This window comes from Gobius niger, assembly GCF_951799975.1.
Source record: "Gobius niger genome assembly, chromosome: 9".
In the NCBI taxonomy this organism is placed as follows: domain Eukaryota; kingdom Metazoa; phylum Chordata; class Actinopteri; order Gobiiformes; family Gobiidae; genus Gobius; species Gobius niger.
The window spans coordinates 16863827-16889032 of NC_136860.1; the positions used below are offsets into that span (position 1 = coordinate 16863827).

The window sequence follows — 25206 nt, forward strand, 5'->3', positions numbered from 1 at the left end:
TAGATTCAACCTATCTATTACATGTGGCTTCAATGCAAATATCACAGAATAAGTACATTATGTTTATAACACATGGATGTTAATCACGTCTCCCAATGTCATACAACGCGAGTGACGGCTCAGGAAAAAAAGAATAAAGCTTTTACATTACTTGAGCTTCGCTTTTCATCTGCCACAGTTTTGACCCGCAGCACGACCCGTAGCACGCAGCGACTGATACAACCAGGATACAACGTGCAAGCGCGTGCAACCGCCAGACAGAAACGAAGGTAAGTTTCCATTTGGAAGCAAAGGTGTTTTTATGGTGTTTATCGGGTTGTAAGTATTACTTTTACTGCAACAATGTGGGTAATTTGAAGTAGCTTTAATGAAGAATAATTCCAGTGCAGCCATAAAGCGGACAGGCAATATTTCAGAGTGCCTGTGCAACGAGGGGAAGTGCAAACCATTTATTGAACAACATAAAGATGTAATTCTGGGGGAATCAAGTTGTTTAGAGGGCTAATGTCTGGCTGTAGTGTTTCAAATCTGTGTATTGTATTTATACTCTGGACAGAACGTTTCCACAGCTTTGATAAATTAGGTAAGCTAAGCCCGCAAGCTAATCTTTTAGCAACAGCAAACTTGATGATGCACTAAAAAATATCTCTAAAATATAAAAAGTACGACACAATATTTATACTGTGGTCCGAAAGGTTGTATAAACAATAAAATAGCAGCAGAAAATACGTGACCTCGGCATCTGTATTTCATGTGATGTCACTTCACACAGAATCATGGCAGATGATCAAGCGATGTCTCCACTCGAGCATAAAGTGGCAAGGCAAATTGAGGTAAGCGTGATTCATCATTTTGTTATTGTATATTGGATTTATTCTAACATCGCTTTCTTTTAGTACTATTTTGGAGACCATAATCTTCCAAGAGATAAATTTCTAAAGGAGCAACTACAACTTGATGATGGCTGGGTAACATTGGAGACTATGCTTAAATTTAACAGGTTCGCTGCATAATGCATACAGCTTTATTTATCAGATAAAATTCCTTCATTTGTATTGTTTGAATTAAAGTACTTGTTTTATATATACATTGCCTCAAGTTACCTTTGCATTTGAATTAACCGTTAAATCTCTTGTATCCAGTGAGTCTGCATTAAAAGACCTGACAGATTTTTTCCCCCTTCCATTTTTCCACAGACTTAAGTCCATAACGACAGACAGCACAGTTATTGTCGCAGCACTACAAAAATCAAAGACAGGTTTACTGGAGCTTAGCGATGACAAGACTAAGATTAGGAGATCTCCAAAGAAGCCTTTACCTGAAGTCAATGATGAATACAAAACAGAAATTGCGCAGAAATCTGTGTACATGGTAAGATTTTTTTAAGTAGAAATGAAAAGCATTTGAATACAACTCCAGATTGTGTATTTGAATATAAAAAAGAAACCCCAAAGTCACCTGCTGTTCATGTGCAATCGCTTGTGTTATAAGCAGGTAAGATAAATCTTTATGCTGTTAACAGAAAAGCAGAGACTCAAGATGTGGCTTTAAAAAGCACTTTTCCACATTACTTTATATGCTAATCTCAGATTGACAGATCACACAGTCACTGTTCGGCCATCTTAATCATTGCTTGTAATTAAATCTTTTGTATTACACAAGTCTCTTATGTAGTGGTACAGTGTGTAGTGTTTTTTTTTTAAACAAACATTTTCTAATGTAGAAAGGTTTTCCATTGGAGACTACTCTGGATGAAATTCAAGAGTGGCTGAATGGAAAGGGCATTATAGAAAACATTCAGATGAGAAGAACCCTACAAAGACAATTCAAGGTAATGTTAATAATATTTGCAACAGGTTTATCATGATGACTTGATGAATTCTCTTTAACAGGGATCAGTGTTCATCTGTTTTGATGGTGAAGAGGCTTCCAAGAAATTCCTTGAACGTTCAGACATTAAAACATTCAAAGACAATGAGTTGCTTGTACTGTCAAGGTTGGTCATGTTTGTGAAGATATATACAGAACAGAGATATATGGTAAATGTAATACTAATACGGTTCTGTGTTTGCAGAGAAGCCTATCATGCTAAAAAAGCAGAGGAGAGAAAACAATGGAAAGCGGAGAATAAATCAAAAGCAAAACAGTAAGTATAGCCACTGTCATTAATATACCTTTGCCAAAAAAAAAGATGAATCACTGAACTGAACCATTGCTTTTTAGTGACAAAGAAAAACAACAGAAACAAACAGAAGACAAAGAAATGGTGAGCCCTAGATGCATGATATACCAGTGTTGCAAATATATCCTCATGCAAGTCTGATTAATTATGGACCTGATTTTGTGCTTCAGGATTTGCTCTTGGATGAACAGACTGGGTGTCTGTTAAAATTCTCTGGAGAACTTGAAAATGTTTCAAGAGAAGACTTTCATGAGCTCTTTTCTGGTCATGCAAAAATCAAATGGGTAGATTTTACAAGAGGTGCCAAAGAGGTACTTATTAGACTGTAAAAAATCAGACATTGAGTTAAATGGCTTGTAATTCATGCATTATTTTTTATTTAGGGGACTCTCCTGTTTGATGGAAACGCGCAGGAGGCATTTGATAAGGCTAAAGAGGCAAATGGAGGGGAACTGAAAATCAAGAACAACACTGTAACCTGGCAGGTGCTGGAGGGAGACCAGGAGAAGGAAGAATTAAAGAGGATAATCGAAGCTCAACAGGAGTCGTATAACAGGTTCAGAGGGAGAGGTATGTTACATTTAAAACTTTTTCTATTGAGCAAATAAAGTCATTTACATTGGGGATGTAACGATGATTTGGGTGATTCTAAAATGTGATCACATAACATTTAAATAAATTTAAATAGGAGATTAGGCAGCCATGTAAGTTTCACAGAAGACTCGGGACCTTTTAAAATGAATGGAGCTGAATCTCTTATAAATTATATCTATGATCAGGACTGTACAACCTGGGGAGCCTAGTGAAAGATGAATCACTGAACTGAACCATTGCTTTTTAGTGACAAAGTTTGTAAAGTCATGAATGGAGCTGAATCTCTTGTAAATTATATCTATGATCGGGACTGTACAACCTGGGGAGCCTAGAGTCACATCAAAAGTTTTTTTTGATGATGGCACATGCATCATTGATTTTTACCAGGTATATCTGGTTTGGGGAAAGAATGTTCTTTTTTGGAGACCTAGATTGTTAAGTTATAACCAGAAGAAACGGTACAGATTTAGCTGTAAATGTTTATAGTGTATATTAGCGTAAAACAGGCCTAAATATTTGGCCTAAAGTCAAAAAATGAGGCGATACCAAAGTTTATATTTGTAACGACATCATCTAAACTAACCAAATGTTATACTTCTCTTGATGTTGCATTGTGAAGGTGGGAGACGACCAGGTGGAAGAGGAAGAGGAGGTCGAAGGGGTAGAGGCGGCAGCAGAGACAGAGATCAAGGCAGAACTCAGTTTCGAGGAAAAAAGACTAAGTTTGATAGTGGTGATGAGGAAGATGATGAAAGTGGTAAGTACATTACCCATTGACTTGTCTTCATTACTTAAGTGTCTGTGTGTCTTGTAATTGTTTTTTGTTTTTAGTGCCTGCAGCTCCGAAGAGAGAGCGAGACGAAGCAGGAGATGCTCCTGCTGCCAAAGTTGCCAAAACAGAAAATGGATCTTGAGTTACAAAAATCACTCCCAAGAGTTTGTTGGTAGTAAAACATTTATAATATTTCACAAAATACAGAAGACTATTATCCATTCCATTGAAACATCATGTTTTCGAGAATCGTAAGAAATCCACCTGGATATCCACCTAGAAAGTAAAACATAACTGTCTTTCTTTGTCCTGTTTTTACTTTATTATACTAAAAAGTGTACATTAAGCCAATTTCATTTTATAAAAACATGTCAAACTTTTGTGACATGAAATGAGTATTTTCCAGTTTGCTGTGTTGAATTGTAAAAGCTTTTCTTTCATTTTGCATTATAGTGCATAAAATGGTTGGAAATAAAGTGAAACAATTAAACCTTTTGTTTATCTATCCATTTAAACTAAGATCTTACCGATTTCTTTTTGTGAAACTTGTAAGATGCTGGTAAGTCGTATCGAAGTTCTGTAAATGACCAAAAGTTATAACTTTAGTAACTTTTTAGCACATTTTTAGTAATTTTGTATTTGTTTTATTTTGACTCACCTGCTATAACTTCCATTTTTACACCCCAATCATGCGCCTTTTTCCTTATGTGCTGTAATAGAAAATTAAGTAGTTTAATGTTTGTAAAGTCAGTTTTTTTGTGGTTTTAAAAATATGATTCTTACCTCTCGTGTTGATGTTTTGTGGAGGGAATACACAGCAGTCTTTGCTAAGGTTAATGCAGCTTTCAAAAATTTCATATCAATGCCTTTAACATTAAAAAGTGTCATTCAAAGCAAGGTTTTGTAATTATCCAAACTATTCATCTACACAGTGACTACATTACCTTGATTGTGTTTTGTCCCAAATGGTGGATTCATGATTACGGTGTCAAACTTGGAGGAATATGCCTCAACTTTCAAAGAGCACAAGTCACACTGGACCAGGTCGAAGTTGAATATATCAAATTCCTCTGCATTTCTTCTAAATATCTCCAAAGCATCGTTATCCACGTCAAAACCAACACAGAAACTAAATGAACAGATGGGTTACATCTTCCCTGGTCAGGAAGCACAGGATATGCTGAGACGGAACCAAATGTTCTTACCCTGCTTCAAGCATTGTTGCACCAATACTCAGTACTCCACATCCACATCCCAAATCTGCCACCAGTTTGCCTTTAATGTCATTAAACGTACCATGGATGGTGTAAAGCATACATGCTGTAAGACAGATAAAACAACGTATAAAACGCAACAATTTTATTATTTTTTATGCCACTGTCTTACCTGCAATGTGAGGGGTTGTTGGATACTGTTCAAGCAGTATTTTTGGTGCTTCAAATGTATCCACTTGTTGCAAACAACTTTCCAGCTCTTTAAGTTTCATGACTATACAGCGGTAAATGGATTCTCGTACGAAAATATTTTCTGTAACTTTACTGTCTGCTGTGATCTTTGAAAGGAAGCACAGCTCAAACACATCACATCAGGCAAGCTGTCGCAGTAGCCATGAGAAGCAGTCGAACACTTCCGCGTACAACAAGAAAAACATTCCGTCGTGTCGCTTGGCTGCAGGTGACATAGTTCCTGTTACTCATAACCGAATTATTTTACGAATATGTTTACTGTGTGGAGTCCTGTCTGATTTACTGCAACGTGTATCTCACCGATTGTTGGATTTGTGAACGTAAGGTCATAATATCACTATCTCAATGTCAGCTATATTTACATTTGTAACTCCAAATGTATAGTCAGACGCATCAAAATGTGGAAATATGTTTTATTTTAATTGTCGTGATTAATTTATGATAGCAGCGCCTGAAGCGTTGCTTTGAAACGAGAGCAACTTGCGACAGCTAACGTTACTTGGATTCTTCAGCAAAGGTAATGCAATAATCAGTCAGTGTTTCATGGTAATATAACGTGACTCAGTAAATGTGTGGTAATATAACGTTACTTAATAAATGTCTTTCATTAATCATTAATACTCATCATTCCCGTCACTAGGACAACATCGCGAGAATTCACGAGAACATGGAAACAAGACAACAAAAATAAATTTGTAGACAACAAGCCCAGTGCATGATGGCGGCGTCGCTGCTGCGCCGGGACAAGAAAGCTACAGCCACCCATTTGAAAGCAGAGCTTAACCAGGCTGACAACAGCTCTGGACTCCGACAGCTTCATGAGCTACTCGATACCGTCTTAAATCCCGAGAAGCCTGCTGCGGACACTGAGGCTCTGGACTGGTGCAAATGTCTGATCGCAGGAGGCGAAGGATTCGAGGAGTTCTGCAGAACGGTCCGCTCCTATGACAACGCTACTCTGTGCGGCTTGGTCTGGACGGCTAATTTTGTCGCGTATCGATGCCGGACGTGTGGCATCTCACCCTGCATGTCACTGTGTGCTGAGTGTTTCAACAATGGAGAGCACGCTGGACATGATTTTAATATGTTTAGAAGCCAAGCTGGTGGGGCCTGTGACTGTGGAGACAGTAATGTCATGCGAGAGAGTGGGTAAGTCCAAGCTAGCTGCTAGCAAGTTGGCTATGCTATCCGATGCTACCTAGGGATATCTACCTGAGTTGACAGTTAAGATTAAAAACTTGCTTCTCTCTGGAGCATTAACATGTCAACAGTGGTGCTTTTTAATGAGTACTAGTTGACTCTAAACATGGAACCAGCACTGTCACTGTGTTCAGCTTAATCATGGTGCTTTGCTAGGTCAGAGATCTTACCCAAGCACTAACCCTATTTTATTACCCTTTTACTGTAAACTAAAATGGTGAGTTGTAAGCTTTTCTTTTCATTGGTAGATATTTTTCTTATATTTATTGCGTGGTGGTTGCATTCATATGTCTTAACAATGCATTACTATCATTTTGTACATTTCCATGCTAAAAAAAAAAGGCCTTGTAACATCAAAAATATAATAGAAACAAATAATTGTTTATTGTGTCCTAATTTAACAGCTTTTGCTTCCGGCATCGGCTAAGAACAGGGGAGAATGTTCCCACAATACCTAGAGATCTGCTCTTAATGTCTGAGATGGTTCTTCCTCGGTTTATCCTGTGTATTATACAGTATCTGAGGGATGGATACACTGAACCAGGTAAAGCTTTTAACTTCCACCCATAAAATATTTGTATTATTCTGTGCCTCAAATGACATTGTTTGGACAAATCTTCAGAGCATCACTTTGTACTCATCATACCTCTTATCTTGTTTTACCAGACGGGTCAAGTGAGAGAGATCTGCAGAAAGTGCTGCAACAGCTGGAGCCTCAGATCTCTTTCTTGGAGGAGCTTACAAAGATGGGAGGAGCCATGAGGACTGTATTAACAAAAATCTTGACCAATCAACAAACATTCAAAGAACTAAGCATGGGTAAATCTTCTACATTTTTTGACTGTTACTTAAGTAATGTGTTTTTTTGTTATTAAATGGAAATTATTCTGCTCATCATTGACAGCCAACTTTTCTTTAAATGTTGTAATAATTGATAATGACATAATAATGACTCACTGTTATAGGCCAAGAGGATAATCTTTATGCTAAGAAGAACTATGACAAATATTTGTCAGCACTTAAGAATTCAGGTTTAGTGTCTGTGGAGGAGAAAACCCAAGGAGCTACAGCTGATGCTGTGGCTGGTGCTGAAGGTGGTGCAGGAGCTATGTCTTTATTAGGTAAGGGCGATAACATTTGATTTAACTTTGAATAAAATGATGAAATATTTCCTCAGCTTTCATTGTATCGGTTGTTAATGATTGGTAGATCCATCTTGAGTGACTTAGTTGTACTACATTTTTAGGAGGCTCTGTACCTGGAAGTCCAAATGAATCCAGTAAAGATGTATGTGTGCCATAACAAATACTGGTACATTTATTTCTGTAATTTGAAAGTACTGTTTGTTTTACTCTTGTACTCTCTTATAGGAAGACCAAGATGCTGGACTATCTGTTGGCCAGAGGAAGAGGGTTAAGCTAAGTAGCAGTACCAAAGGTAAATGTTTTGCTCTCAGGTTTTCAACTCAGTTGAAATCATAAACATGTTTAAAGGGTTTCAGCTGTTTTCTTCCCTTTCAGATCTCTGTATTATTGAATCTTTGAAGCATAAGTGCTTTTTGGAAGAGCTGCTATTCTGGACTATAAAATATGAATTTCCCCAAAAGATGGTGACCTTTTTACTGAACATGTTGCCAGATCAAGATTACAAGGTCATTCTTTCACACACATTATTTGAAATATTATAGGACCATTGTGCATGTTCTGACGTAACTGTTAAATCTGGTGTGGTTTATGTTGTTTCTGCCTGTTTGTACAACAGATCACTTTTACAAAGACATTTGTTCAACATTATGCATTTATCATGAAAACGCTCATGAAAAGCCATGAGTCTGACACCATGTCCAACCGCATTGTACATATCAGTGTGCAACTGTTCAGCAACGAAGAGCTGGCCCGGCATGTGACGGAGGAGTGTCAGCTCCTGGACATTATGGTCACAGTGCTACTCTACATGATGGAGAGCTGCCTTATTAAAAGTGAACTTCAGGGTAAGCAGCAATACCAATACACAGTGCAAACTGTGTGACTATGTTATTGAGTTGGTCTATTCCAGGGGTAGGCAACATTCAGTTCAGTTTGTTTTGAATATCAGGCTAGGGGGCCAAATCTGGCCCTTGAATATGTATTGTTTGGTCCCCGAAGTGAGTTTGAGAAACATAATTACACCCAACAGTAATCCAAACCGGTGTTTCTCAACTGGTGGGCTGCGAACCTTTCTCAGAAAACATTTGTTTCAATATGAATCTACTATTATTTGATTGTTTTTAATAATTTATTCATTTAATCATATCAGCTTTATAGCACTATTAAATTCTTATTCATCAATATTTTGTCAGAAAAATACAATATTTTCATCAGAAATAATAATATTTGGGCCACGGCTTGTTATTATACACCTATTAAAGTACCCAAAAATATTGAAATATGAATTCCCTTTATTAGATAATAGAGGGAATTAATAGTTCTGTTGGATGCTTGATACTGAAAGTGGTCCATCAGTTACATCTGGTTGCCATGGGGAGGCTAGGCCCTTCATCAATTGACTGCCAAACAAATGGGCCGACCACCAGCCAGACTTGCCTATCCCTGGTCTTTTCCACCGTCAGTTAATTCTATGATGCCTAACAATCCTATGTTACTCATTATTTGTGATGTCTTTGTAGATGATGAAAACAATCGTCATGTTGTGGTGAACTGCAGTGAGGCGCTGCTGAAAAACAATACTTACTGGCCATTAGTTAGTGATTTTATCAACATCCTTTCACACCAAAGTGTTGCAAAAAAGTTTCTGGAGGACCATTCATTGTTAATGCTGTGGATGAGTTTTGTGTCATTTTTCCAAGGTATGTTATTTTTTTTAAATTGAATTTGTTTTATTATAATGTGTACACAAATTCAAAAAATGCATTACGTCTTTTTAAGTGTTCTTAGGGTTTAAATACTTAAAAGGCATTATTGCACTACATGCTTAGAGGTTTGGCACAATTTTCTGCACAGATCTAACCAACTTGCATTTTCCTAAATGCAGGATATTCTTGGAATACTACATTAAACCACACATAGACTGAAGTGTAACATTAGTATAGAATGGCTCATAGGAAACGGAGTTGTCAGTCTTTGTCACCGTGTTAAAATTGTCGTTGGTCCTGGTTACTTGCATGTCACCCTGCAAACCTAAAAATAACTCGTACCCTTACACAGTGGACTTGAGTATCCACTTGCTGCACGCAGTGTCACTATCACATTATATGCATATTTGCTGTTATACCCTTGCACTTGGGTTTTCTAATGTATACTGCACATATAGGTATATTTCTTTAACAGATATCCTAATGATTTTATATCATTTAAAAAAATAGAAATATTTTATAAGCCTTATCTCCTACGGTGCAGATGACATACAGTTACTGAGAAACCCTCTCCACTGTCTTGTATAGGCATGAATCTTAATAAGCGAGAGTTGAATGAACATGTGGAGTTTGAGTCGCAGACATACTATGCAGCATTTGCAGCTGAGCTTGAAGCCTGTGCACAACCAATGTGGGGCCTCCTAACACACTGCAAAGTGAAAGTAAGACCTACCTTTCTAACCAATGCTGTGTGAAAGCCTTTCTACATTTAAGAATTTGTGTTTCTCCCTAATGTAGGACACACAAGAATACACAAAAACAGTGGTTCGATACTGTTTGGAGACGTTACAGATATGGTTTGATGCCATTGGATTTATCGATGAAGTAAATTAACATATTTGCAAATATTCTCAATAATTGCCATCAGTTTCTGGCTGGTGCTAAGAGCATTTTTTTTTTCTTTCTAGCCTACTCCAAATCAAGTTACCTTTCACTTACCGTTGCACCGATACTATGCTATGTTTCTCAGCAAGGTATGTCAGAGCTTCTCTACTTCTGATCAAGATTTGTCCAGAAAAAGAATTAACTTTAACTTGCATGACATAATTCTGACTATTATTAGGCGGTAAAATGCCAAGGGTTGGACTTGGACAGCCTCCTACCTGACCAAGAGATGCTGATGAAGATCATGGTCCATCCTCTTCAAATACAGGTCTATATTGACAACAAATTATTCAATTCTGTCCCTCTCTGTATTCAAATGTGAAACAATGCTCTCCTCTCTGTAGGCATGTCTGTCTGAGATCCATAGCAATATGTGGGTCAGGAATGGTCTGCAGATCAAGGGACAGGCTATGACCTATGTGCAGTCACACTTCTGCAACTCGATGATTGACCCAGACATCTATCTTCTCCAGGTTAACACAATCTGGCAATGGTTTGTTTATCGTTTTGTGTATTTAAAGTATTCTAACTTTTCTGTATAACTTAAAGGTCTGTGCATCACGGCTAGACCCGGATTACTTCATCTCCAGTGTCTTTGAAAGGTAGTGCTTGTTTTACAGATTTTAAATTCCTTTTGTTTCTATGATTGATATTACTCAGTATAATCTTTTTTTTGATCAAGGTTCAAAGTTGTTGATTTGTTAACCATGGCATCTCAGCATCAGAATGCTGTGTTAGACTCTGAACAAGAAAGACCAATGCTGGAAGGAGCACTGACGTTCTTGGTGATTTTGACTAGTCTTCGAATTCATTTGGGTAAGTTTGGCCATTGATTTGTCCTGGTTTGTGTCTCTTGGGCTGTGAAAGATCCTGGTTTAGAATTTTGGTTGGTTGAGACGGAGGGTTTCAAAAAGTACCTTCAGATTTATATATGACACTCAAAGGATTAGCTTGTAGCTTAATGAGTGGAGATCTGTCTATGAATTTAATATTTGTATAATATGTATTTCTACAGTATAGAAGTGTAATAGTCATTGCAGTTTGTCTGTTTGGTGACTAATGGTTGTTGAACGCTTGGGTGTGTCCTGCAGACTTCAGTGGTGTCACAAGAGTGTGGATGTATGCTAAACACCATCTTGTGTCAGATGTCCTGTACATTTCTACAGCATTAGTGGGATTGAGAACTCACAAACATGTGTGTCGATAGTTTTTAGAAACTATCCCATTTATGTTGCTTTGTAGCTTACATTGTAGACAAGGGTGAAATACTTTTTAAATGCATAAACTTATTAATGAACCATTTTCTTTTATTGTATAGGAATGTCAGATGATGAAATCCTTCGTTCTGAGATGGTTTCCCAGCTGTGTATGAATGACCGGACACACAGTGCTTTGCTAGACCTTGTATCCTTCATTTGTTTTATTCATTCTGTTTTGCCCACTTCTGGGCTGACTGTCATCTGTGTATGATTTTTCCTAAGCACCTTTTACTCAGATACCTGAAAATCCTAATCCAAAGAGTGGGAATGTATCTGGAGCCTGTAGCTTTGAGGAAATGCTTTCAGCTGTGGCTGACTTTAAAGCACCTGTGTTTGAACCAGGAGGTTCAATGCAACAGGGCATGTATACACCTAAAGGTAATTTGACTTGGAATTGGTTTGGTTACATTGCAGGCCAATACTGGCTTTACTTAACAACAAACACTTATTTACTTATCAGATTGACATTTACGTTGTAGCTCTTCATCTTTCCACTTGGTGGCACCATTAGCCTGTCTTACTAGAATGTAACTCAGTTGATTTCACCAACCAAATATATTTTTAATTACAGCTGAAGTCTGGGAGAAGGAGTTTGACCCAATTATGGTTGTTCTAAGAACGGTCTATCGACGTGATGTTCAGTCTGCTATGGACAGATATGCTGCATTGTAAGTCGATACAATTTATATTGTATTTTTCATGTTGATCTGTGTTTTCAACATCAATGCCATAGTGCTGATGAGATGGAAGCTTAACTAAGTGCAAATACTTTTTTGCCAGAGTATTATTCAGAGAGTGGCGATGTACACTGCCGTCGACACCATTGATGGCTTTAGTAAACTGTATTGTTTAGTGCTCAGAGGTGTGATTGCACTGATTAATATTTTTGTGCATTTTTTTTTATTTTATTTTATCCTCTCCATGAAACAAATAGAGCTGTCGTTGCTCAGTCTCAGGCCCTGATCCAGAGCTTATGTTGCACATTGGCTGTGTGAGAATATGATGGATTACCTGTCAAGCCGACCCTGGTTTTGTACAGTGTAGCAGCGTTTCTATCATGACTAATAGAGTTAGAGGGTGGGCTGCTGCATATGCCGAAGGCTTCATAAAGGAACCCTTCCAGACATCGTGGTGACTGTTTGTGCCTGACATTTTTCTGTAGTCTGAATCTCCGCTATGCAAGTCTATTTCCAGGTTTCTCATTCTCATAAATTTTAAATCCTCTGGCACTGAGGCTTATCAGGTGATACTCGGGGACTGGGTCATCTGCAATTTTAGACTTTATTTTGAATAAAGAGCATTTTATTTATGCTTCAGTAGATTAGATATAAATTATTTTACATAATTTTACTTTTTTAGTCCTGATTTCATTTTGATCTAGGTCTGCTTTGAAGGTCAAATATATTTTACGAAGTGTAAAAGCTTTACCTATGTTTTTTGCCTACTCCTGTGGCTGCATGGCTGTTGTATAGTTTGTTCTTGGTTTTTCATTAGTATTTTGTTGATGTAGCTTGAAACAATCTGGGATTCACACTGGAAATCCATGGCCACCATACAAAGAGCGGACTCCGCTGCACCCGTGTTACAAAGGCCTCATCAGGCTGTTGCACTGCAAGACACTGCACATTGTAATATTCACGCTTCTTTACAAGGTGAGTGTTTCACAGCTATTCATTCATCAAAGATTGGCGACTGCTTTTTGTCTTAATATTCCATTGAAGTTTTTGTTCTCCAGAAACCTAGTGTGCTGTATTTACCTTCTGCTGTATGTTATTAGTACGTAAAAGGGCATCCTAAAGACCCTGCTTTTCATCCTAATCTGTGCAGATCTGGATGGATCATCAGAACATGTCTGAGCATGTGCTTTGTATGGTACTGTACCTTATTGAACTTGGTCTGGACAACCAGGTTCAGGACATTAAGCCTGATGAGGTGAGACACGTACCCCATAAATACTTGATTTGCTCACTACACATGTTTTACTTCTGAGTTTATTCCTTCTAGGAGCCCTGCATCGAGGAGCACTGTCACGATAGCTGGTTCCCCGGAACAAACCTGCTTTCCAATCTGCACCATGTCATTAACTTTGTGAGGGTGCGAGTTCCTGAGACAGCGCCTGAAGTGAAGAAAGAGGCCCCTCCCAGCACCAGCTCAGAAGCCTCTTCTTATGGACAGGTAATGCTGTTGATACTGCTGAGCTAGTGCTGATGGAATAAAAAATAAACATTTGTGCAAAGCTGGCATTTGCTTGCAGAAAGTGTGAGTTACACAAGCATGCCCTGTTGGAATTTTAGCTTTGATTTACTGTCATCCTTTACATGGTTGTTGCCTTTTTACCTGTTCCACAGAACTCAAGGCGTCTTTCAGGGAATTGGAGAGAGGTAGCTGTTTGTTCATTCGAGCTACTAATATATTTCAAACCATTAGAATTGTGTTCAGTCTTTCTCTTGGAACATTATTTGCATGTGTTTGTTTTGTGCAGTTCTAAGACGGTTCCGTTGTGTGTGTGCGTGTGGTTGAGTGTGTGTGTGTGTGTGTGTGTGTGTGTGTGTGCGTGTGAAGCAAAAGATTGCTTCAGCGGCTTTCCCTCCTGAAACTAATTATGTGTGTAATGCAGGCTTGGGTAAATGCGTTTTAACTGCATGTCAGTATGATTGATGTTCCTGTGACCAGGCTCTATGATGTATGTTTATTTAACAATGCTGCTCAGGTCAGGGCCATCTTTAATGGTTCGCGCACTTCTGAATTAAGGAGATTTGAATATTGGTAATAATTGTTCAGAGTCAGAGGTCATAAACAAGTAGACTCCTGTCCAGAACCAAACCTTGGATACAAACTTTTGGCTCGACTGTGTGTTGTGTAAAGCCCCTCCGCTTTCTCTCTCTGAATAAATATACACGCGCTTTGCTGGTTATTCGGCACCAATAACACATTTTTAGGCCCGAGCGCCATCAGGACTGGAGAAGGGACTCTTGAAATCGTATAGAGACAAAAACTTTGTCAGAAACCGAAAAATCCTAAAACTAAGACCCTAGGGAAAAACTTAAACAAACAGAAAGGCAGTTGCAATACCGTCATTTTAAATTGAGGGAGACAAAAGGGCTCGAAGCGCCCCCTTGCTTTGGGCAGGGCGGCGGGCGAAGACCAATAATCGCTGCTTTGCGGCTATATTTTCACTTGTTCTCTTAAAAAGATTTGAAGCTGAGAAAGGCTGTTTACTTCCCAGAAGTTAAGCGATTGTTCGAGAGAGCAGTGAGATGGTCTGAACCAAACTAGGCCATATTGAACCAGGACTAAACAAGTGCTTAGTTTATAGTTTGCAAAGAGGACAACACAGTACTGCAGTGGCAGGATTATGTGATTTAACGTGAAGGTATTGGGTACGAGCGATGCGCTGGTTGCGGGTTCACCCGCGGTCCCTGTGCGCTGTCTGCGGGTCGGGTCATAAAATGCTCTTTTGATCGCGGGTGGGGTTGGGTCAGGGTGGGTGAGAATTAAAGCCGGGGCGGGTATTTCATGTTATGTTAATGGGATTTCTAAGCAATTGTTAAGTTTAGGTTAGCTTTTATACGATCTTTACTCTCTTTTGCTGAGTATTCTTAAACCTGTCTGGCGTAGGTCTGTATTAGCTTTAGTTTGTATTAGAATTTGGCATTACATTTTTTACTTAAAAAAAAAAAAAAAAAAGTTAAATTGGTTGATTTAAAGTACAACTGATAATGCATGATTTGAAGTGGGTTTTAAAACATGTTTATCTGTATAAGGTCCCAGGAAATGATTTCCAGCTACAAATGAACCATGTTGTTGTTTTAAAAACATGCCATGTGTTCTTGCAGAACGTACGTGAAGCTCAAGTGTTCAGTCTGGTGGCAGAGCGCAGAAGGAAGTTTCAGGAGATTATCAACCGCAGTAACACCGAGGCCGCCCAGGTGGTCCGGCCCAAAAGCTCATCCACACGTTGGGTCCCACCAGGAACACCTCCTCAGCTGGTAACAGAGATCCTGGAGATTCGAGAAAGCATGCTGTCCCTCCTGATCAAGCTCCATCAGAAACTCTCATCCAGGCAGAACTCGCTGTCAGCCTCATGGCTGGAGGACATGGACACGAGCCGTCACGCTCATGGAGACGGCATCACAGCCATTGAGCGCATCCTCACCAAAGCAGCCACGCGCAGCTGCCAAATCAAGCGCAGCATTCAAGACATCTGTGGAAAAGTGTATCCTCCAGTGCCACCAAAGAAGAACAGTCCCACTGACAAAAAAACTATGGACAAAGAAGAAAGGTAATCTTCATTAGCTCAGTATGTACAAGGCTGGTTTCCATGTGTTTGGGCTGTTTTTTTTCTCATTACTATTTGCTATGCTATCTTATTATATTTACTCTATCTGCACTATTGCTCGAGCAGCGCTTCATTCTCACAGTACTAAGAACAATAACAAAAATATTGTTTCAGGCGACAGAGAGCCCGAGAGAGACAGCAGAAGCTTCTGGCAGAATTTGCCTCCCGGCAGAAGAGCTTCATGGAAACAGCCATGGATGTTGGTATGAAAACGTTTTGTCTTTTGTTTGTGATGGCATGGAGCCTACATGGATTATGCTTACATTCTGTTATTTTTTTATGTTATCTCTATTGATCATATCTTGATCATATATTAGTGTTGGTGAATAGTCAGGTATTCTTAGACTTAGACCTAAGGCAAATTTATACTTATTTTTTTAAAATTAATTTCATAGAAATACCTGATGCTGAGGCAGCAATGGATTTAGGTCCCACCGAAGTTCTGGAATCAGAGGTGCTCTATGACTGTGTCATTTGTGGCCAGAGTGGCCCTTCCACTGAGGACAGACCCACTGGCCTGGTCGTCCTGCTGCAGGCCTCTTCAGGTACACTTGTCTAGTTCTGTCTTGTCTGGGAGCTGTTTTGGTCTATAACATCCTGCTTTATCACTGACATTTTCTAGTTCTTGGGCATCAATGCAAAAGCAAAGACGCAAAAAAACTCCCGACTTCAGATGAAGAACATATTTACCCTTCAGACACATGTGGTGTGGCTCATGATGTCAGGCTCACTCTGATGCAGCGATTCTTCAAAGATGTGAGATGCTCTGAAACCTGGAGAAAGCTACATTTATTGCTAAGTGAGTGAACAGCTGAATTACCCTTGTCCTGTTTTTCTTTCTCTTGTTGCAGAGTTCTTGTCTGCAGTCTGTGTCAATAGGTTGGGATGGAGGCGTCTATGTCCAAACCTGCGGACACACGCTGCATATAGATTGTCATAAGTCATACATGGAATCCCTAAGAGTAAGGGAACCCTGACCTAGGGATTTAATCAATAATTGTTTTGTGATACTTTTGAGGTGTTTTTTTGTTTGTTCAAATTGCACAATCGAAGTAACTTGCTGTTTCAATTATTGCAGAATGACCAGGTTCTCCAGGGTTTCTCCGTCGACAAGGGAGAATTTACTTGCCCGCTGTGCCGACAGTTTGCCAACAGTGTCCTTCCTTGTCGTCCGGGCCGTGGAACAGAGGCTGGTGCATGGCACACGCCCACTAATAAAAAGACCTGCGTGCTGGTTAAGGAGGTGGAGGAACTTCAGGAGAGAATAGGCGTCTTTCCTGTAAGCTTTATAGACCCTCTTATGCTATAATTGTATGTGAATATATATATGTATTGTATGTTTACTTCTCCACATGATTCAAGTCTTGGCACAGATTTATAATGAATTAGTTTGAAGAAAATGGGAACATCACTTGACTAATGCTTACCACTTTGTTAAGACGGAGTCCAACTTAAGCAAAGAGATGGAGCTGGTTATCAAAGACATCAAAAACACCACACAGAAGAAGTACATGGACTACGGCAAGAACCCTGGCTCTCCTGATAACGACTTCCTCTTCATGTACTCAGTGGCTCGGTAAGCCTCTATCTAACGAAGCTGTTATGTATAGATAGTTTACTGGGGACATTATGGAGGGCTGACCTCACTGGATTCTCTGCACTGTTATTTGTTAACGTTGGACACAAGATTAGTTTCCATAAATCTTGACTTAATCAGAAATGGAACTATTTTACCCTGGTTTTATTTGTGCAGTGATAAGTGTGAGAATTTTATGCATGTATTCACTGCTAAAGTATGTGTTTTGAAACGGCTCTAACTATAGTTGTGTCACACCAACGGACCATAATCTAATCACTATTAATTTGCTTTGTGCAACTTTTTTGATTCAAAAAGAGAAAAAAAGATATTTGAGCATAATTGACCTTTTTGTGACCCAATGGCTGTATGGGTGGTTAGCATGGGGGCCTTTACTTTTGATCACGGCGGCCTCTACAACGCTCCAGGATCAGTTGTTTTGTAGATTTCCTGGTGAGAAGGGGTTCATCAGCTGTGAAAACGTACCACAAACTCTAAAAACAATAGTATGATACGGTTGACTACTATTCTCAACATAGTGGTTTATTATAGGTAGGTTAAGTAGGTTAAGATTAATGCATAATCACCTATTTAATGATTTATCATTTCTCACCAGAGCCCGCTTCAGACTGAATTTACTAGAGCGTTACCCTTTGCCCACCCCACCAAACCCTCCACCCTCAGTAAAAGGCTCCCCTGACTATGTTTTGGTGCCTGTTGGCTCCGTGAAGTTCAATGAACAGTGCAAATTGCCTGAGAAGTGGAAAATTCCTCTGTCACAGGGGCGCCCTTATCAGCAAAGCCAGATGGAGTTTCACTGTAGCTGAATTATCTTTGTGAAATTGCTTTTTTCTCTCAGGAAACCTTAGGAAATGCTTCCACCTCTGGCCCAAAGAAAGTAAAGAACAAAAAAAGTCCAGATCAGGCCTTCTTTAGTCATTGTTTTTTTTTACTATCTGACTGTGACTTAAATTAGATAGTTGTGCTATATATTCAAGAGCATAGTTTGTGCTAGTGTGTTCAAATATTCATAAATATGCAAAAATCAGATTATGAGAACCTGTTTTTATGCTAATTCTTCAGCTTTGTCAAATGAGTCCTAAAAATCTGTGATCTATTTGACATGGCACTTTTCTGGCACAACAGATACTTTATGCTTGAAGGCTTTACCAAGCGACATCTTTCTTCTTCCGTTTCAACATACCGTAGCAGAAAGTACTGATGCTTGATATGATTATGTATGAGTTGGCAGCAGCAATCCAGAACCAGCATGCTGTACTCTGGACTCTAAATGTAGAGAGATTGTCTCCAGGACCATTTTCTGGAAGGTCGAATCAAAAGATGTTTATTTTTTTTTCTTAACTCTTAGGGCTCTAAGAGTCGAGGGCACAGTTTTAAAAACTACTGTACCTATCAGCTCTGGAAAAAAAACTGTCTCTGTTGGATGTCTAAAACAAAAAATTACCAACCGTCTCCATTTGAAACAAGGGTGTCACGCACTAACTTGGTGGTTTCTGTGATTTGTTTACTCTGTAACCTCCCGCTTGAAATTAGTTTCAAAGGAAGCAATGCCAGTCAAACATTTCCTATAAAACACGGCAAATTTGCGTGGCCAGTCAGTCTAAAACACAGGACATCTGGCATTTTGAATGAGTCCTCTTCCATTGAATTAACACTTAATCCTTTAGTTTTCTCTTCTATTGCAGCGCTGCTTATTTTTCTTTTATTAAGCCAAGTGTTTTTTATTTCTTTCTCTTAGGACAAACTTGGAGCTGGAGCTAGTACACCGTGGAGGGAATTTATGTTCTGGAGGGGCCAGTGCTGCTGCCAAGCGTTCATGTTTAAGTGAGTGGAACCATTTTGATCTTATTTCATTGCCCCTGACTTTACAGCAGGCATGCTCAACAGATAGTATGTGATGTACCAGTAGGCCTGGAAGGGTGTCCTTTATTTATTATTAAAAAAGCCCTTCTAAATTTGTGTACTCGAGTAAAGCTGCCCCCAGTTAACAACACATGATAGTCCTTCTTGTTGTTATACGGTAAATGTACTGGTAATGATTGCCGTCTTCACTTAATGTAACCGATTGGTTGGTGAACAAGTATCCAATGATAGTGATAAGCACTGTAAACAATTAATTGTTCCTGCTTTACCTGTATTTACCTGAAGATGGCAGTATTGGTTTGTGCTGTGTTCTTGAATAAACGTTTATATATTTAAATGTATGATGACGCGGGCAATTGACATCACTTCTAACTGAACAAAAAATGGTGTTCATTTTCTGTTTAAACTAGTACAATAATGGATATAGCAAAGTCCACATTTACATATAATGTTCCTAGGTCCTCTCACTTCAAACCAATGTATGAGGCCATTGCAGGCATTCTGCCCAAGGGCATAACAACAGTATGTGCCAGTGGGGATGAGGGATCGAGCCAGTGACCTACTGCCTGCCCCATGGTAGTCATTGTGTTGTGGTGAACAGGTGTGACCTACCGAGACCAAAACCCTGCTTTGGGTTTTTGAGTGTTCCCAATTTGATACACATCCATCTGGCAGGAACAGTTTTATACCAACCAGAGAACTAACTGGTGTTCAGTTGACTGCTTATATCATGCTTTGGCAGCATTTAAAATGGATCAATTACGTTTTGGCAATGTACATTGTATTCTGTATTGTTTATTCGCTTAATGTAACGCTGTATTTTTCCTTGCAGATCAGCTTTTTCATGTGTTGGCCATGCACATGCGGCTTTACAGCATTGATTCAGCTTACAACCCTTGGACCAAGCTGACTCAGATTGCACAGAACAGGCAGGAAGAGTGAGTGATGTGTTCTGGAGCACCAAATCTCCCCTTTTGTTTTTACATTGTACATATAGTATTTAATACTCTTGACCCCAATTTGAACATGCAATCAAAGAACCACTTTGTGTCTCTCTCTCCAAGCCTCCCCTTCCATCAGCCTTTCCCTCTTGCAGAGAGGAGCTATAAATGGAAAAAAAAAACTGCCCGGGTTTCCATAGATACCAGTAATTGCTACATCTGCCAAATTACCAGGCACTGCACAAAGGGCAAAACAACCCTGTCAGGTTGACTGTAGTGACAAGTCCAACATTAACTCCTCTTTTCTCCTGCTGTTCACCTAGATTCAACTTGTGTTTCTGAAAAGATTATGAATGTCCTCAAGCTTGTTGTTTATTATAACCATGCTTAGCTCTCTTTGTAAAATAAATACATTTTAGAATTGGCCTCAACAGCACTTTGCTTATTAGTGCAGTAAGACAGAGTTTACACCTGTTACTATGTAAGGGACCACAGTCAGTACAGAATTCTCTCAGGAGCCATTTGGCAGTGGAACGTACTTTGTACAATAGCATTTGTACCCTCAGGCATGTGGAGCTTACTAAGTAGGACAGAGAGAGATGCCCTTCTTTTCACTCTCTACATATAAAGATTGGGATTTGATTACAGGATTATTTTTGCATTGGTAATGTACGAATACTGAATCTATAATATTATGTTAAATTGCCAGGTTTTGGGTGTTTAGTCATTGTTCAGGCCAATTCGTTTTTTTTTGGTCAAATCTATATATTTTTCATACTTTGTTTTTTTTGTGGAGACTCAACATTTTTCAAACTTGCTTTTCAGTGGTTTTGAGGAGGAGAGACCTGAAGTACCCATGTTGTTCCGAGATGTGCCGTCCCTGCTGATAATTTTTATCCTGACCATGCCCCAGCCTCTTCGAAAAGGTACACGTGTGTTACAGAGGTTGAGAGTCGTATAATATCATCCCACATGGTTTTGTAAATGTTTAACTACTATTGAAGTTATTGCTGGTATGATGGAACAATGGTTCTCCAACAGTGGTACTTGGGCTTTAGAGATAGTTTATTTAGTAACACATGGACGTTTTATTTGGTTTACACCCAGTTTTTAAGACTGTTGAGTCCTTGATCTTGATCTAGGCCTGGTTGTACTTGTACGGTCAAATAGATTATGACCTTACAAGTGGTGGTACATCTGGGAGTTCACAGCAATGAACGCTGTACTTGAGTCAAGAACACACTCATTGGAGTTAGATTTAAGATTTATTCAGCAATCCATGGAATCTACAGTAAGCATAAATGTTAATTAGTAATAACGAGATGAATCAGAAACAGTCTTACTTTACAAGATGTGCGATGTGCTCAGAGAATAGAGTGTGCTTAGACCAGCCCTTTTCAGCACACCTGTGCAGACTGTGTGAATCAGTGGTGCAGTACACAATCCGCCCACCAGATGTCACCATGTCTCTTTCTAAGCAGGCAATTTAAACTACTAAATGGTTGCGTCAAGGTTTTCTCATCTTGCTGTTTCTCTTGTCTCTCGTCCTGTAGAGCACTTCACTTGTGTGGTGAAGATGCTATACAACCTGCAGTTTACCCAGGCTTTGGCAGCTCTTTCAACCCAGTTCAGCGCAGAAGAGCGGAAAGCCTGGAGTTTATCTGGAGCTCTAAAGAGGGTAAAGATTTTAAGAAATGTTTCAATTCTTTAATTGTTGTTGTTCATTGTATCCAAAGTAACAGCATTCCTAAAAAAAAGTTAATTAAAATCAAAGACTCTCACCAGGGCAAGCAAATACTAAATGTTGAAACCAGTAGCAATTTAGAACGCCGTATACTTGCTGATTGCATGCCTTTTTGTTTCTTTCCAATTATTTGAAAAGTCATTTTTCACATTCACGTATGTTGGGAGGTTTTGAGAATTACTTTCATCTTTGTATACCACAGAAAGCTGCAAATGGTGATAAAACCTTTGATGCCCTCCTAAGTCATGTGATCATGGAGCTCTCTGAGGACAAATGTGTCTACAGCATGAACAGTGAAGAAACCCCAATGGTGAGAGTCTGTACACTTCTCACATTTCTGCTTGTTTACTTGTTTGTAACTTATTTACATGGTCTAGTCCTGTAATAGATGCATTGAACAAGTACAGGAAGTCTCAGTAATGCAATGTCCGTATCATCTGATTTGTCTTTGCTTTTCTCTGCAGCTAAGCTCTAGTGTGTGGTCTCCGCAGTCTATAGAGTTTAGCCTTCAGCAGTTCTGTCTGCCCTTCCTCCGCCTGTCCTGCCTTCTGCAGCATCACCTTTATGGGGACAACCTCCCTGGTTGCCCGGTACGTTTTATTCATTTGCCATTTTTGCTAAATATTCACTTTTATTCTGTATTTCTACCCAATATGCTTAACATTCATTCTTCTGTTGAAATATGATTCTGTCAAAATGTAACTGTTTCAAATCTGACACTGCTTTCACTGTTTTCAGGAGGAGGAGGAGTTTGCATCCTTGGCTACATGTTTGGGACTTTATCCCACTCAGCCGTCTAACTCGGTGCACAGTGCCTCTTGTTTGGAGTGGCCCGTTGGTGTGTTTGACTTGATGACCCAATGGTGCAGTGAGGTCACAGGCCTCTCACAGATGCAGGCGGAGCAGTCTCTGGTGAGTGAATGGAGCTGATATTGTGATATTGTGATATGCTGTAAACCGATATAATGTGGACTATTTGTCTGAATGTTTGATAGTCAATAAAGTATCTATTTCTCTGTATACATCTCTCTATATCTATCCATCTATCCATCTAGACACTGCTTGTCCAGGATCCTAAGTGGGCAGCGCCTCGTCTTCTCCAGCTCCCAGACAATTACAATGTCATATTTCAGTACTACCACAGAAAGGCTTGTACTGTCTGCAAAAAGGTGCCAAAAGACCCTGCCCTCTGCCTTGTCTGTGGAGCCTTTGTGTGTCTCAAAGGAGTGTGCTGCAAACAGCAGGGTGTCTGTGAATGTGTTTTGGTAAGATTTGTGCCATGCAAAAAATAATTGAGCAAATATGATGGTGGTAGTTGGAAGGTGGCTAAATATTTGTGTTTTCTTGCCTTGCAGCACTCTCAACATTGTGGAGCCGCCACGGGTATCTTTCTGTTGATAAATGCCTCGGTCATCATCATTATCCGTGGACATCGTTTCTGCCTGTGGGGCTCTGTTTACCTTGATGCACATGGAGAGGAAGACAGGGATTTACGGTAGGACAGACCATTTCTGTTACAGTTTCAGATCTCTATTGCCGTTTCTATTTGGATGTAATTGCATGTTTTCATAATTTCTTTCAGTCGTGGAAAGCCCCTTTTCCTCTGTGAAGAGCGATACAGGGTGCTGGAACAGCAGTGGGTTTCTCACACCTTTGATCACATCAACAAGCGATGGGGGCCTCACTATAATGGACTCTAAGATTTTATATGTCTATTATAAACTGCAATCCACGACAGATGGTTTTATTTTTCTGCTTCATGCGTCTGCCTTGGTCAAAACATCTGGGAAGTGCTCTATGAAAACAGTAAGTGAGAGTATTTCAGCCACAGCCTTGGTTTATGTGAAGTTTGGTGTACAATCATCAAGTTTACCATGTGTGTTAAAGTGATTTGTTGTGTGGTTTGCATAGCTCGAGAAGCACAACTCTTTTATTTGGTAAGGAATGGGCTTTTGAAGCTGTCGTATTTATTATTTAGACTGACAAATTATATCAAGTGCTGAATGTCCCAACAACGTTGATTACTTTTTGCACCATTTACGATATTATTGCATATCCCTTTTATTTATCAACAAGTGTGCTGCTGTGTCGGCTTGAGTTGAGCTTAACCTGAACAGTGTAGCATTGGCATTACAATGTGCACTCAAGTCTGCTGATGATGAGAGGCAGGACAAGTCCAATAACACTCTGAGTTTTGTTTTTTGCAAATAAAAATAGGCTCTTTTTCTGGGCCTAGTCGCTATTCATCCTCAGGAATTTTTTGTTTTTGCTGTTTAAGTACATTTTAGATATTTAATTCATGCTGCTGCTCATTGTAACACTTGTGAGGATTTCTTTTCTAAAGTTGTGCTTTGAATTTAAGAATGATGGCTGGGATTGTTGACTTAAACTCATTTAAGACCCTGTGCGGTCACCTCAGTTTGCGGAGAGAGCATTTGGTCTACATCTGGCTCTATCACTTCTTTTAAAAACTGCTGCCAAGATGACACAATGCATTATGGAAAACCTGCTTCTCAAGTATGCACATGACACAAGTGACATGTGAAATACATGATGTGAAAGACTCAAGACCCAGTAGTTATCTCAATGTACTTTAGAGTCAAACTAAACAATTGTGTGTTTGTTTTGAAACGCTTTTCAAAAGAAACATGCAGCATATGTTTTAAGGTGTTTTTCCATTTTCCTTCTGTGACTGAATAACGAACGTGCAGATTGGCCCCTTAAGCACACGTCTTCTTTTTTTTTTTGCTGCATTCCAACAATTGAAGATGGTCAAGCTTGGACATCTGTTATACACTGTGCATGTCATCATTTAAAACCATTTTGTCAGTGTCTTAGCCACATTGTACTGAAGATGACATAAATCCTGTGCCTGCACAATTTGATTGGTAAAATGCCTGTCGCAAACACTAGTGTTTTTCAGGCATTTGGCACTGCAATTTCTGTTTGAAAAAGTCGTCTTGAATTCATGCATGCTGCTTTTTTTAAGTTTCCTATTTTGATTTTTGTAGTAGCCACTTTGTAAATGACCGCAACCAAATAGGCAATGAGTAATGGGTGTAAATTGTAACTGAAAGCTCTTGTGTGTTCTCCTGTGTGAATGAAGAGGGAATACAGTACATTACTGTAGGTGCTGACTCTAACTTTCAGAGTTTGACCAGAGAGCGAGATTTGGACATTTAATGCAAAATGTATCATATGTGAATAAAATATAAACATATTGATTTGTCTCCGTTTCTTTATTTATGTGCAATGCCAAATTAAAATGCATTGTCCAAAGTTCTTTAACAATTGGGTCATCCCTCCGGTCCCTTGATGAACCCGGGCGGGCACTGGAGCCTCAAACAGGCCGCTGGACATGTGACCAGCATATGTGGGTAATTGGGTTGAACTTGGTGACCTGGAGGCCCCTCTTAGTGTAATCTCTATACGCACACAAAGCCTGCTTTCTAC

The 25206-nt window shown here is 39.3% G+C and overlaps 3 protein-coding genes across 4 annotated transcripts; 2 read left to right on the forward strand and 1 right to left on the reverse strand.

Annotated features, from left to right (window-relative positions):
- The first annotated feature begins 153 nt into the window (after window positions 1-153).
- On the forward strand, window positions 154-4006 carry ssb (small RNA binding exonuclease protection factor La). Of its 2 annotated transcripts, none has more exons than XM_079563109.1 (12): window positions 154-269; window positions 773-833; window positions 897-1000; window positions 1197-1371; window positions 1724-1831; window positions 1893-1996; window positions 2075-2146; window positions 2224-2266; window positions 2353-2493; window positions 2566-2752; window positions 3396-3533; window positions 3608-4005. In XM_079563109.1, exons 2-12 carry the CDS (start codon window positions 777-779, stop codon window positions 3688-3690), a joined length of 1212 nt encoding a protein of 403 aa, XP_079419235.1. In that variant the 5' UTR covers window positions 154-269; window positions 773-776; the 3' UTR covers window positions 3691-4005. The 2 variants fall into 2 exon arrangements, with proteins under 2 accessions (XP_079419235.1, XP_079419234.1); XM_079563108.1 differs by lacking the exon at window positions 154-269 and adding an exon at window positions 283-318 and having other exon boundaries at window positions 3608-4006.
- mettl5 (methyltransferase 5, N6-adenosine) lies at window positions 3744-5174 on the reverse strand. Its single transcript, XM_079563110.1, has 7 exons — window positions 4935-5174; window positions 4754-4868; window positions 4493-4677; window positions 4332-4414; window positions 4207-4258; window positions 4076-4125; window positions 3744-3824 (listed from the first exon to the last, which is right to left on the reverse strand). The coding sequence occupies exons 1-7, from the start codon at window positions 5032-5034 to the stop codon at window positions 3783-3785; spliced, it is 627 nt and encodes a 208-aa protein (XP_079419236.1). The 5' UTR covers window positions 5035-5174; the 3' UTR covers window positions 3744-3782.
- Window positions 5175-5654: 480 nt separating this feature from the next.
- Window positions 5655-24967, forward strand: ubr3 (ubiquitin protein ligase E3 component n-recognin 3). The gene is made up of 39 exons (XM_079562447.1): window positions 5655-6163; window positions 6619-6758; window positions 6881-7033; window positions 7180-7335; window positions 7461-7501; window positions 7585-7651; window positions 7735-7865; window positions 7976-8204; window positions 8880-9059; window positions 9654-9787; window positions 9864-9950; window positions 10034-10099; window positions 10189-10278; window positions 10355-10483; window positions 10560-10612; window positions 10693-10826; window positions 11329-11414; window positions 11506-11647; window positions 11841-11937; window positions 12780-12921; window positions 13097-13201; window positions 13274-13444; window positions 15106-15551; window positions 15723-15811; window positions 16004-16153; window positions 16231-16364; window positions 16460-16570; window positions 16687-16887; window positions 17048-17184; window positions 18944-19029; window positions 19901-20006; window positions 20835-20935; window positions 21563-21687; window positions 21956-22063; window positions 22218-22343; window positions 22492-22665; window positions 22809-23018; window positions 23109-23248; window positions 23336-24967. Exons 1-39 carry the CDS (start codon window positions 5730-5732, stop codon window positions 23451-23453), a joined length of 5529 nt encoding a protein of 1842 aa, XP_079418573.1. The 5' UTR covers window positions 5655-5729; the 3' UTR covers window positions 23454-24967.
- Window positions 24968-25206: the final 239 nt, after the last annotated feature.

Excerpts from the sequence above, each read along its gene's own strand:
- ubr3 (XM_079562447.1), top strand. The coding sequence starts at position 5,730 with ATGATGGCGGCGTCGCTGCTGCGCCGGGACAAGAAAGCTACAGCCACC. Across the intron at positions 7,336-7,460 it reads AGGAGCTATGTCTTTATTAG|GAGGCTCTGTACCTGGAAGT; the intron begins GTAAGGGCGATA and ends CTACATTTTTAG. Across the intron at positions 7,866-7,975 it reads TGCCAGATCAAGATTACAAG|ATCACTTTTACAAAGACATT; the intron begins GTCATTCTTTCA and ends TTTGTACAACAG.
- mettl5 (XM_079563110.1), bottom strand. The coding sequence starts at position 5,034 with ATGAAACTTAAAGAGCTGGAAAGTTGTTTGCAACAAGTGGATACATTT. Across the intron at positions 4,259-4,331 it reads ACAAAACATCAACACGAGAG|CACATAAGGAAAAAGGCGCA; the intron begins GTAAGAATCATA and ends TTTCTATTACAG. Across the intron at positions 4,126-4,206 it reads AAAAATGGAAGTTATAGCAG|AACTTCGATACGACTTACCA; the intron begins GTGAGTCAAAAT and ends GGTCATTTACAG.
- ssb (XM_079563108.1), top strand. Across the intron at positions 1,001-1,196 it reads ACTATGCTTAAATTTAACAG|ACTTAAGTCCATAACGACAG; the intron begins GTTCGCTGCATA and ends ATTTTTCCACAG. Across the intron at positions 2,147-2,223 it reads AATAAATCAAAAGCAAAACA|TGACAAAGAAAAACAACAGA; the intron begins GTAAGTATAGCC and ends ATTGCTTTTTAG.